The sequence below is a fragment of the Scyliorhinus canicula genome, chromosome 3, assembly GCF_902713615.1.
Source record: "Scyliorhinus canicula chromosome 3, sScyCan1.1, whole genome shotgun sequence".
In the NCBI taxonomy this organism is placed as follows: Eukaryota; Metazoa; Chordata; class Chondrichthyes; order Carcharhiniformes; family Scyliorhinidae; genus Scyliorhinus; species Scyliorhinus canicula.
Window position 1 is genome coordinate 19,136,580 of NC_052148.1, and position 13,712 is coordinate 19,150,291.

Here is a 13,712-nt window from a genome sequence, read left to right on the forward strand (position 1 = left end):
AACATTGAAAAGCAGAGAAATTATGTTGTCTCAAACGTTGATGGGATATTGTTGCATAGCAGAGGTTTACTGGAATGTTGCCGGGGCTAGAAAAGTGTCGCTACGAGGAGAGATTGGATGAACATAGAACATATAGTGCAGAAGGAGGCCGTTCGGCCCATCGAGTCTGCACTGACCCACTTAAACCCTCACTTCCACCCTATCCCCGCAACCCAATAACCCCATCCGCACCTTTGTTTTGGTCACTAAGGGCAATTTAGCATGGCCAATCCACCTAACCTGCATGTCTTTGGACTGTGGGAGGAAACGCAGACACAGGGATATTAGGATATTCACTCCCTCAAGTCTGTTTTGCCATTCAATTAGATCATGGCTGATTCAGTCTGCAGAAGGTAAAAGCTCATGGTGTCGGAGGTAACATATTGGAATGGATAGAAGATTGTCTGGTGAACAGGAAACAGGGGGTAGGCATAAATGGGCCACTTTCTGGATGGAGGTTCAAACGAGGAGTGTGCCACAGGGGTCAGTACTGGGGCCTCAACTCTTTACAATATTTATAAATAATTTGGATGAAGGGACTGATGGGATGGTTGACAAATTTGCTGATGACATAAAGGTAAGTAGGGAAGTAAGTTGTGAAGAGGACATAAGGCTAGTGTGTGTGTGAGGGGGGAGACTATGCGTGCGTGTGTGTGTGTTCGGCAAGAGGTTTACTAGTCCAGTGACAGTACCACTAGGCCACCACCTCCCCAAATCTGATAAAGAGAGATATGTGAAAAAGATCACTGCTTCGAACCTTGGAAGCTGAAGGCATAGCCACCAATGGTGGGGCAGCTAACATGAGGAACGTGCAAGAGACCTGAACTGGAAGACCGCAAGTATCTCGGATGATTGTGAGGCTACGGGAATAGATTACTGAGACAGGGAGGCAATTCAAAGTTAGGATTTTAAAATTGAGGTATTGCTTAATAATCCAGAGACCCAGGGTAACGCCCTGGCAACCTGGGTTCGAATACTGCCACGGCAGATTGTGAAATTTGAATAAAATTCAATAAAAACCTGGAATTAAAAGTGTACTGATGACCATCAAACCGATGTGCTAAAAGCCTATCTGGTTCACCAATGCCTCCACGGCCTACATATGACTTCAGACCCACAGCAACGTGGCTGATGCTTAAAAATGCCCTCAGGGATGGGCAGTAAATGTTGGCCCACCCAGTGGCACCCACAAAGATGTCAAAAAAATGTCCTTCCTTCAAGGCATTCCTCAAAACCTACCTCATTAACCCAGCTTTGGCGATCTGCGTTGATTTATTCGTGGCGGCATTTTCCGCACCCTTCCCACTCCTCCCATGGTATGTTTTCCGAAGGTGAGCCAGGGGTGGCTGGCCATTGGCCAGCAATGGGATCTTCCAGTTTCTGCCACCGTCCCCCCCCCACCTCCCCCACAACCACGCCTACTTCAACAGCATTTTGAGTTGTCCGCCAACCACACTGCCTAGAAACCTGCTATAGGGGTTGGGGTTGCCCTCAGGAGGACAGGAAAATCCGATCGCTGGGAGGGGCCATAAAATTCAGTCTTTTATGTGGCTCAGAGATACATTTCATTTGATGACAAACCAAATAAAGTGCCTTGGGATGTCCAGGGTGCTATATAAATGCAGGCTCTGCTTGTTGCCCTGGACACAAATACATGTGGGGAATATTTTTTCCGTCTGCCCGATCAATTCCAAAACGCCAATTCAAATCACCTCTTAACTTTCTGCAGTCCAGAGAATACCACCCTGCTATGTGTAGGCCGGGATCCTCAGTTCCGAGTCCGTCTCGCTCCGCTGTTGGCGAGGGTGGAGAATTTAGCGTGCGGTTCGTTGGGGACGGGATTTTCTGCTCCCGTTGTGTCAATGGGAATCCATCCCACGCCGTCGGGAAACCCGCGAATCCCAGTCGTAATATCCCCTCATACTCTAAGGCTTGGAACCCTGGGAGCATTCTGGTAAATCTGTGCTCCACTCTTTCCAAAGCCAATATGAAATGCGGTGCCCAGATCTGTAACCAGTACTCCAGATATGTCTAATCAGGACTCTGTGTCGCTGGCACAAAACTTTGTCCCCTTTATATTCTGGCCCTCAAGCTGTGAAGGTTAGGAAAGTTAAAAGTTCAGTTTGAAATATCTTCACCAAGTTTAATTGACAGATAAATAATAAGCAAGTTTAAAGAGGTTTCTCTGGTATGTGCTGTTGGCCAGGTCCCATGTACAGTGTTCTGTACATATCTTGGCACCTAGTCATTACAAGAGTCTTTAGAGGGGACAGGGTGATTCTAGATATCCACAATCCAGGTTCTGAGGAAATGTTGAGGGATGAGGTCTATTCTTTGGGAAAAGAGAAGCACAAGGATGGGACCTAAGCGGCGTTTTTAAAATTATGCAGGAATTGCCAAAGATAATTGAAGTAAATTGCGCACAGAGCTGCAAAGCTCAGTTTTGTAACTCTCATTGTTGTAAAATCCCGTCAGTGACCTCGGTTGCGGCCCTATCTCTGAATCCTCCTCCAGCCCAGCTCTAAGATCTCTACCCTCCCCCATTTCGGTCTCCTGCGCATTCCCGATTTTAGTCACTCTTCCATTTGGCTGCCTGGTTCCTAACCTTTGGAATTCTCTCCTTAAAACTCTTTTGGAGTTTTGAGTTTGGAGTTTAGTGTATCTCCCACTAAATACATTGGAGCAGAGTCTTTGAATATTTTAAAAGCAGAATTAGATAGATTCTTCATTAACAAGAGGATGAAACGTTATCGGGGAGCAGGCAGGAATGTGGAGCTGAGGTTACAATCAGTTTAGTCACGATCCTATTGAATGGTAGAGCAGGCTTGAGGGGCCGAGTGGGCTAACCCTGCTCCTAATTCATATGTTCCTGTGTTCCAGCCCTCTCACTCCTTGGAGAGAAGCTTTTGGCCATCCTTTCTGAGACCTCCTCATGCGGCTCGTGGTTAGATATCATTTGATGACACTCGTGTGATATGCTTGGAGACCCCTTTACTACACGAAAGGTGCGATGTAAATGTTTGTTGTTGGTGGGATTGCCAGCCCAGCTGCCATTGTGGGTCAGTGAACACAGGGCTGATGGCTAAACCGGATTTGGTGCAAGTTAGGAAATGGGCAGCAGAGGTTTGGGTGAGCTTCTGGTTTCAGAGGGTGCAAAGCAGGAGGCCTATTAAGAGTGCACTGGAATAGTCAAAGCTGTATGGTAAGGTTACAAAGACATGGATGAGGGAATCAGCAGCAAATGAGCTGAGGCGGGAACAAAGATGGACAACGTTACTTTCCGAGGGAAATCCCTTTGACATATTTATACCCGAACCAATTTCCCTTCACATACAGTTAAACACTCTCAAGTCAGAATGCTTACCTGCCACGCGATCAGATCCTTTAGTTTCGTTATATTGTCCATGTCTTCTGGATGTTCACTCATATATTTTTCAGTAAAGAATGCCTAAAAGATTGAAGGAGAAGTTCAAAAATATCAATTTGAAAATGTATTAATCCCTCCCAGCTGGCAGTAATACTCATCGACCATTTTACCCACAATGGTCAAAATGGCTCAGGTCTCAAGGTTGCTTGGTGAAGTGGTCTTTAATTCCCCTACCACCCAACACCCCCCATTCCTAAGATGAACTCCATCACATTATGGTCGGAAATACAATGGGACTTCCCAACAGATCTCCAGAGAAAAAAAATAGGTGATACAGCTCTCGCAATGATTTGGGCCTAGTGTTGAAAATTCCTCACCATTTTGCCCATTTTGTTTTTCACCCCCATTTCTCCCCCACAATGCAAATCACCATAGGTATCTGGGCAATATCAGCTACTGACACCACTAAAAGCCAGCAGAGGGCTGGTTTAGCACACTGGGCTAAATCGCTGGCTTTTAAAGCAGACCCAGGCAGGCCAGCAGCGCGGGTTCAATTCCCGTACCAGCCTTCCCGAACAGGTGCCGGAATGTGGTGACTAGGGGCTTTTCACAGAAACTTAATTGAAGCCTACTAGTGACAATAAGTGATTTTCATTCATTCAACCCATCATGCTTTTGCTGGGCCTTTGAAAGAGCCTTCCAAAAAGTCTTGTTACTCCCTGTTCTTTCCCTGTAGCCCTGCTAATTTTTCCTGTTTCGGTGTGTATCCAATTCCCTTCGGAAATTTGCGACTGAATCTGCTGTCATCACCCTTCCAGGCAGCACACTCCAGAACTGAACAACGTGCTGTGTGTAAAAGGTTCACCTCACCTTCCATTTGGTTTTTGTGACAATTATTTGAAATCTGTTTCCTCTAGTGACCAATCATCCCGCCAATGGGAACAGGTCTCCCTTATTTATTCCACCAAACACCTGCGGCCCCCCCCCCCCACCAACCCGCACTGCCCGTTGCCCTCCCCACCTCCGCCCCCCCCCCCCCCCCCCACTGCCCCAACTACCACCTCGTAATTTTGACCATCTCAGTATTGCTCCTTAACTTTGTCTGCTCTAAGGAGACTATCTTTGTGTCTGCTCTATCTTTACGTCTGTAGTTCAAAGACATACATGTTGGGAGCATTCTGCAGGTCACGCAGGCAGCACCTGCAGAGAGAAACAGAGCTACAAATTTCAGTTCGATGACCTTTCATCAGAACTGACATTTCTCTCCAGATTCCTGCCCCCTGTCCTGGGAAGTCACTCAGATCAATGGCAATTAGGGATGGGAAACAAACAAGCTGGACTGACCAGTGGCTCCCACATCCCACCAAAGAACCTTTAGAAACGTTGTCGACAAACTCACCGTTTCATATTTGGCAAATCCACCCATTACTGCAGGGTCGACGGTTCCATTCAGCAGCATTGAGAGAGGGTTGATGGAAAGATTGGGGTCACTGTGGTGTTGATTGATCATGGTTAGTATCTTATCGTTGCTGGATTGCATTGTTTCAATGGCGTTCTCCAATGGGCTGATATAGGTCTGCAACAGGAAGATAACAATATAGGCCGTATTCTACACTTGTCGGAGTACAAGCCTTGCCCTCTTAATTAACCCTTTAAAGTCTGGCGTATATTCTGGTTCAACAGCTGTGAGAATGCAATCCTGGGAACAGCTGGCTGTATAGAGTCATGGCAGCTGTCTCTCTGCAGAGCAATCCTATCCCATTTCTGTAAAGCAATGCTTTGTGTGGTAAATGAAGGGGTGACAATAGCTTTGTTGCATTTTGCTGTGCACAAATTGGCTTCCATGTCTATCTCCATTATAACGGAGTGTACACATCGAAAACAGACTAATGCACTGCGAAGCACTTTGCTTTGTTTTATTAAAGCCGATATCTGAATTCAAGTTGTCTTGCCTGCACCAAGCTCTATTTCCCCATCACTCTTGAGAATACTGATGTGGAATGGCTCCTGGTTCCTGAATGTCTCCATTTTTAAATTGTCACCCTTGCTCTCCTCCCCCCCGGGCAGGATTCTCCCCCCTCTCCCCCCCCACCCCCCCCCCCCCCCCCCCCCCAACCCCGCCGGCTGGGAGAACCGCCGCGGCACTGCGCGAATCGCGCCACGCCGCCTCGACCCCCGCATGCGATTCTCCAACCCCCCCTGAAACTAGCGGTGCGCGAATCGCACCGGGCCGCTCGGCGAGCGGCAATTCTCCGGCCCGGATGGGCCGAGCGGCCGCGCGTAAACAGCCTAGTCCCGCTGGCGCCGTCCACACCTGGTCGCTGCTGGCGGGTACTCGTCGCGAAGGCTTGGGGGGCGGCCTGTGGGGGGGGGGGGGGGGGGGGGGGGCGGGCTCCATTCCCGGGGGGGGCTTCCGATGGGATCTGGCCCACGGTCGCGGCTCACCGATCGGCGGACTGGCCTCTCTACCCCCCCGGGCCTACTTCCTTGTGTGACCGGCGCCATGTTGGTGAGGGGCCGGAGAGCTCCGCGAGGTTACCGCGCATGCGCTAGTTGGCACCGCATGTGCGGGACTCAAGACACCGCGTCTTTTATGCGACGCCGGGTCTCTGACGCCACACCGAGGCCCCAGCCCCATAAATTGCGCGACACCCCTGCTAGCCCCACGGAGGGTGTTGAATCGGGGTTTGGGAACGGGCGCCGACGCAGGAGTAAAACATTCTGGTTTTTACTCCGGCAGCAGCACTTAGACTCCCGTTGGGAGAATCCTGCCCCCTACCTCTGTAATTTCTTTCAGCCCTACAAACCCTCCTAAATCTCAGCACTCCTCCACTTCCGGCATCTTATGCATCTCTGATTTTACTCACTGCACCAATGGTAGTTTTTCCTTAGGCTGCCTGGGACACTAAGCTCTGTAATTCCCACTCTCAACCTCCCTGTTACTCAATGTCCTCTCCTCGCCCTCGGCAAAATGCTTTGCAAAACCCACCTCTTTAACCAAACTTTTGGTCACCTGCTTTGACTATTCACACCGGAAAATTTTGAAATCAGGTTTGTGTCTGAGTGAGCTCAGTGCACTCAAAAATGATCAGCGATCATTTGACATTGAATGCTCCAATCCACAATAAGGTTTTTCAGGTAGTCAGCAGCGGTGAAAGGTGATCGAAAGCATCAAAATTAAATACTCGAAGGCATCAAAGACACTTTGAGGCATTAAACTAAGTTCAGAGGCATCAAATGCACTAGAAGGCACCGAGTGCGCTCAAAGGCATCAAATGCATACATTGATCCAAAAGTGATCAGCAACCTGGGTTGAAAAACAGAAGGAAATTAATAACTTAAATATCTTAATTTATTATGTTTTTCATTGCATCCGAAAAACTATTTATGTTTGAGCGGCATCATTAAATCCATAAAAACCATAAAGGCAAAAATATTACTTGTATGGTTTAGTGTCGGATTCTGTTGGTTAGTGAAGTCCTTTGAGGGGGTTTACTGCACCAAAGGCACTTCGCCAAAGACAAAGTTTTGTTCATATAGCTAAGTACTCACCAGTGATGTTTGCACAACTTCGAACCAGCGGAGAATTCCAGGCATCTTGTAGGCTGTAGTGAATGTTGTCCTTTCAATCCACATTGACTGTTTGCAAGAGAAGAGCATCATTACATGATTCAATCAGCCTTGACCTATTAATCCATTTGGCACTTCAGCCAACAAAATCGCGAAAAAAAAAGGGCTGGTTTAGCTCAGTAGGCTAGACAGCTGGTTTGTGATGCAGACGTACCTGGGATATAAAGTAGACGGGTCGGGCTTACACCCATTGGAAGACAGAGTAAGGGCAATAAAAGAAGCCCCAGCTCCCACCACGGTCCAGGAGCTACAATCATTTCTAGGGTTGGTAACCTATTATGGCAAATTTATTGAAAATAGGGCGTCCACCCTAGAACCCCTCCACCAGCTACTAAAAAAGGGCAAGAATGGAAATGGTCCACCCGCCAAAACCGAGCATTTAGGGACATTAAGGAACAGCTGTCATCCGAAAATGTCCTAGAGCATTATGACCCAAGGAAGGAGTTGGTGGTCACTTGTGACGCATCCCCTTATTGGGTAGGAGCCGTCTCAGCCCATAAAGGAAGGAATGGGGCAGAACGACCAATAGCCTATGCTTCGAGGACCTTGGCGATGGCTGAGAGGAAAATTATCCCAAATCGAGAAGGAAGGACTGGCGGTGATATTCGCAGTAAACAAATTTCACCAGTATCTGTACGGGCGGAAATTCACCATAGTGACGGACCATAAGCCGTTATTAGGGTTATTAAAAGAAGACAAGTCAATACCCCCGATCGCATCAGCTAGAATCGAACGCTGGGCGTTGCTACTGGCGGCGTATAGATACGTTCTGGAGCACAGACTGGTAACGCGATTAGAAAATGCAGATGCTTTGAGCAGACTTCCCCTCCCGGACACCCCGCCGCTAATACCAAAAATAAAGGAGACAGTAATGACTCTAAATGTTTTGGACACCCTACCAGTGGACGCACAACATATCGGTTGTGGATGCAAAAAGACCCAGTTTTAGCCAAGATGAGCATTTTCTGCTAACAGGGGACTGGAAAGACCAGGTGGAGCCCCAGATGCACCATACTGGAGAAGAAGGGACCAAAGAAAACCGTTTGAAGATGGTATCCTATTATGGGGAACCCGGGTAATCGTCCCGCTCAGGCCGTCGGGCATCTTAACCGAGTTTACATCACGGACACCCGGGTGTACCAAAGTGAAGATTCTAGCTCAGAAGCTACGTTTGGTGGCCAGGTTTAGAACATAAGAACATAAGAACATAAGAACTAGGAGGCAGGATTAGGCCATCTGGCCCCTCGAGTCTGCTCCGCCATTCAAGGAGATCATGGCTGATCTTTTGTGGACTCAGCTCCACTTAACGGCCCGAAACACCATAACCCTTAATCCCTTTATTCTTCAAAAAACTATCTATCTTTACCTTAACAAACATGTAATGAAGGAGCCTCAACTGCTTCACTGGGCAAGGAATTCCATAGATTCACAACCCTTTGGGTGAAGAAGTTCCTCCTAAACTCAGTTCTAAATCTACTTCCCCTTATTTTGAGGCTATGCCCCCTAGTTCTGCTGTCACCCGCCAGTGGAAACAACCTGCCCGCATCTATCCTATCTATTCCCTTCATAATTTTACAATGTTTCTATAAGATCCCCCCTCATCCTTCTAAATTCCAACGAGTACAGTCCCAGTCTACTCAACCTCTCCTCATAATCCAACCCCTTCAGCTCTGGGATTAACCTAGTGAATCTCCTCTGCACACCCTCCAGCGCCAGTACTCCTTTCTCAAGTAGGAGACCAAAACTGAACACAATACTCCAGGTGTGGCCGCACTACACCTTATACAATTGCAACATAACCTCCCTAGTCTTAAACTACATCCCTCTAGCAATGAAGGACAAAAATTCCATTTGCCTTCTTAATCACCTGTTGCACTTGTAAACCAACCTTCTGTGACTCATGCACTAGCACACCCAAGTCTCTCTGAACAGCGGCATGCTTTAATATTTTATCGTTTAAATAATAATCCCGTTTGCTGTATATCCTACCAAAATGGATAACCTCACATTTGTCAACATTGTATTCCATCTGCCAGACCCGAGCCCATTCACTTAACCTATCCAAATCCCTCTGCAGACTTCCAGTATCCTCTGCACTTTTCGCTTACCACTCATCTTAGTGTCATCTGCAAACTGGACACATTGCCCTTGGTCCCCAACTCCAAATCATCAATGTAAATTGTGAACAATTGTGGGCCCAACACGGATCCCTGAGGGACACCACTAGCTACTGATTGCCAACCAGAGAAACACCCATTTATCCCAACTCTTTGCTTTCTATTAATTAACCATCCTCTATCCATGCTACTACTTTACCCTTAATGCCATGCATCTTTATCTTATGCAGCAACCTTTTGTGTGGCACCTTGTCAAAGGCTTTCTGGAAATCCAGATATACCACATCCATCGGCTCCCCGTTATCTACTGCACTGGTAATGTCCTCAAAAAATTCCACTAAATTAGTTAGGCACGACCTGCCTTTTACGAACCCATGCTGCGTCTGCCCAATGGGACAATTTCTATCCAGATGCCTCGCAATTTCTTCCTTGATGATAGGATTCCAGCATCTTCCCTATTACCGAAGTTAAACTCACTGGCCTTATATTTCCTGCTTTCTGCCTACCTCCTTTTTAAACAGTGGCGTCACGTTTGCTAATTTCCAATCCACCGGGACCACCCCAGAGTCTAGTGAATTTCGGTAATTATCACTAGTGCATCTGCAATTTCCCTAGCCATCTCTTTTAGCACTCTGGGATGCATTCATCAGGGCCAGAGACTTGTCTACCTTTAGCCCCATTAGCTTGCCCATCACTCCCTCCTTAGTGATAACAATCGTCTCAAGGTCCTCACCTGTCATAGCCTCATTTCTATCAGTCACTGGCATGTTATTTGTGTCTTCCACTGTGAAGGACCGACCCAAAAAACCTGTTCAGTTCCTCAGCCATTTCCCTCATTTCCCATTATTAAAACTCCCTTCTCATCCTCTAAGGACTAATATTTACCTTAGCCACTCTTTTTGTACTTATATATTTGTAAAAACTTTTACTGTCTGTTTTTATATTCTGAGCAAGTTTACTCCATACTCTATCTTACTCTTCTTTATAGCTTTTTTAGTAGCTTTCTGTTGCCCCCTAAAGATTTCCCAGTCCTCTAATCTCCCAGCAATCTTTGCCACTTTATATGCTTTTTCCTTCAATTTGATACTCTCCCTTATTTCCTTAGATATCCACGGTCGATTTTCCCTCTTTCTTCCGTCCTTCCTTTTTGTTGGTATAAACCTTTGCTGAGCACTGTGAAAAATCGCTTGGAAGGTTCTCCACTGTTCCTCAACTGTTCCACCATAAAGTCTTAGCTCCCAGTCTACCTTAGCTAGTTCTTCTCTCATCCCCTTGTAATCTCCTTTGTTTAAACACAAAACACTAGTAGTTGATTTACTTTCTCACCCTCCATCTGTATTTTAAATTCCACCATATTGTGATCGCTCCTTCCGAGAGGATCCCTAACTATGAGATCATGAATCAATCCTGTCTCATTACACAGGACAAGATCTAGGACCGCTTGTTTCCCTCGTAGGTTCCATTACATACTGTTCTAGGAAACTATCGCGGATACATTCTATAAACTCCTCCTCACGGTTGCCTTGACCGACCTGGTTAAACCAATCGACATGTAGATTAAAATCCCCCATGATAACTGCTGTACCATTTCTACATGCATCAGTTATTTCTTTGTTTATTGCCTGCCCCACCATCTCGTTACTATTTGGTGGCCGATAGACTACTCCTATCAGTGACTTTTTCGCCTTACTATTCCTGATTTCCACCCAAATGGATTCAACCTTATCCTCCATAGCACCGATGTCATCCCTTACTAGTGCCCGGATGTCATCCTTAAATAACAGAGCAACACCACCTCCCTTACCATCCACTCTGTCCTTCCGACAAAGACATAGCAGCCTTGGTACATGGGTGCCAGGAGTGCCAACAGGAGCAAAGAGTGCCACCAGCTGCGCTATTGCACCCGTGGGAATGGTCAGGCAGACCGTGGACCCGCCTGCATATTGACCCACGCCGGCCCTTTCATGGGCTCAATGTTTTTGTGATAGTGGATGCCCACTCCAAATGGTTGGACGTCCACTGGGTAAATGTGGCAAGTACAGCATCGACAATCGAAACGCTCAGGGGCCTCGTTGCAACACATGGACTGCCGGAGGTATTGGTGTCGGACAACGGAAGGGCATTCACAAGTGGGGAATTTGGAAAATTCAGAAAAGAAAACGGAGTCCGTCACATCAAGACGGTCCCTTACCATCCAGCGACCAACGGCTTGGCAGAGAGAGCGGTCCAGACACTTAAAGCGGGACTCAAGAAGCAGCCGGCAGTGTCAATGGACACAAAGCTCTCCACTGGCTGTTTGATTACAGGACCATACCGCCAGCTGAACTCTTAATGGGAAGGCGGATGCGAACGAGGCTGAGTCTCCTTTTCCCCAAATTAACGGGGAAAGTGGAGAAACAACAGGTGGCCCAAACGCAGGGGCATGATAATAGTCGGAAGCAGAGACATTTCCAGGTTGGGGGCACCGGTGTGGGTCAAGAATTATGGGATTGGACCAACGTGGGTCAAAGGCACGGTAGGGGTCCCAAACAGGGGCCCATATCCTATGAAGTTTCAATAGGAGGTAAGGTGCTGAAGAACACCTAGACCAAATAAGGGCAGCGGAACCACACCTGGAGGCAGGCGAAGCAGGACCGCCTCAAGCTAGGATAGCCCAGACGGAAAAGATACCCACACCCCAGCCCCGAGCATTTCGCCAGACCCCATCAATCCAGTCGTCAGAGTCGGAGATGGACACGTTCGACGAGGCCGCCGCGATACCTCTCCCCGAGGAGGAGGAAGAACAACTTCCAAGGAGGTCGTCAAGAAAAAGACGGGCACCTATAAGGTACACCTGCCCACATTGGAGAACGACCCGCTGGACGACACAGAGGTGACAGACCCAGGCATGAGGAGCAGGAAGAAGCTCAGAGGAATGCCAGCTGGCAGGAATTCCTCGGACCTTGGCGGGGAGGGGTGTAATGAACTCCAATTAGCATTATTGGTTGGCCAATTGCAGTATGAGCTCCCTCAATGATAGCTCATTGAGGGGGCCCATATAAGCACCTGTGTAGGCTTTGTGAGCAGTCGTAAGTTGACTGGAATGCTAGCAGCACTATTTGGAGCTGCTCTTGTATCTAGTTATTGGCAATAAATATTGGTGTGGTGACGGGACTCCTGCCTCCTGTGGATTATTACACACTGCCTAAGAGTGTGGTGGAGGCAGATTGAATCGTGGCTTTCAACTGGGAATTGGATAAGTAAATTTCAGACTCGTGGGGACAGAGCAGGAGATTTGGAATAGCTGGGTTGCTAATGCAGGGAGCAGCATACTCATAGGGCTGACTATCCTCCTTTTGTGTTGTAACTGTTGAATGATTCTTTCTTATTATTTTTTAAATTTAAAGTACCCAATTAATTTTTTTTTGAATTAAGGGCAATTTAGTGTCCAATCCCTAACCTGCACATCTTTTTGGATTGTGGGGTTGAGACCCACACAGACATGGGGAGAATGTTCAAACCCCTCGCGGGCAGTGACCCGGGGCCAGGATCGAACCCGGGTCCTCAGCGCCATGAGGCAGCAGTGCTGAACATGGCGCCACCGTGCCGCCCTCTTTTTTAAAAAAACTATTTGAACCTTCTGCCTCACTCCATCACTCACCCACTGCTTCACGTAATCTACATTGACTGTCCCATTCTTTTCAACCAGGGCTGTGCCAATGCGACTTTAAGCCAATGACAGGGGAATGGGGGCACTTTCCTCCCCTGCCATTGTCCTGGCTGATATTTATCCCACAATTGCCGTCATTACACATTGTTGTGGGAGCTTGCTGTGCACAAATTGGATGCCATTTTGCCATGTTGTCATAAGAAGGGTAGCAAGGATAATCCAGGGATTTATAGACCTGTGAGCTTGACGTCAGTGGAAGGCAAACTGCCAGTGGTAGATACTGAGGGATGGAATCTATTCACATCTGGAAGAAAATAGACTTATCAGTGATAGGCAGCATGGTTTTGTGCAGGGAAGGTCGTGTCTTATAAACCTAATAGAATTCTTTGAGGAAGTGACAAAGTTATTGATGAGGGAAGGGCTGTAGATGTCATATACATGGACTTCAGTAAAGCATTGATAAAGTTTCCCATGGCAGGTTAATGGAAAAAGTGAAGTCGTATGGGGTTCATGGTGTACTAGCTAGATGGATAAGAACTGGCTGGGCAACAGGAGACAGAGAGTAGTGGTGGAAGGGAGTGTCTCAAAATGGAGAAAGGTGACTCGTGGTGTTCCACAGGGATCCGTGCTCGGACCACTGTTGTTTGTGATATATATAAATGATCTGGACGAAGGTATAAGTGGTCCGATGAGCAAGTTTGCAGATGATACTAAGATTGGTGGAGTTGCAGATAGCGAGGCGGACTGTCAGAGAATACAGCAAAATATAGATAGATTGGAGAGTTGGGCAGAGAAATGGCAGATGGAGTTCAATCCAGGCAAATGCGAAGTGATGCATTTTGGAAGATCTAATTCAAGAGCGGACTATATGGTCAATGGAAGAGTCCTGGGGCAAATTGATGTACAGAGA

General features: G+C 47.4%; 1 protein-coding gene across 1 annotated transcript in view; it reads right to left on the reverse strand.

The window, feature by feature from the left end:
- LOC119963845 (dedicator of cytokinesis protein 2-like) overlaps positions 1-13,712 on the reverse strand; it is a 1,353,280-nt gene that overhangs the window by 16,792 nt on the left and 1,322,776 nt on the right. Inside the window, 3 exon segments of the mRNA XM_038793193.1 lie at positions 3,404-3,487; positions 4,806-4,982; positions 6,959-7,045. Coding sequence (XP_038649121.1) covers positions 3,404-3,487; positions 4,806-4,982; positions 6,959-7,045 — 348 coding nt within the window.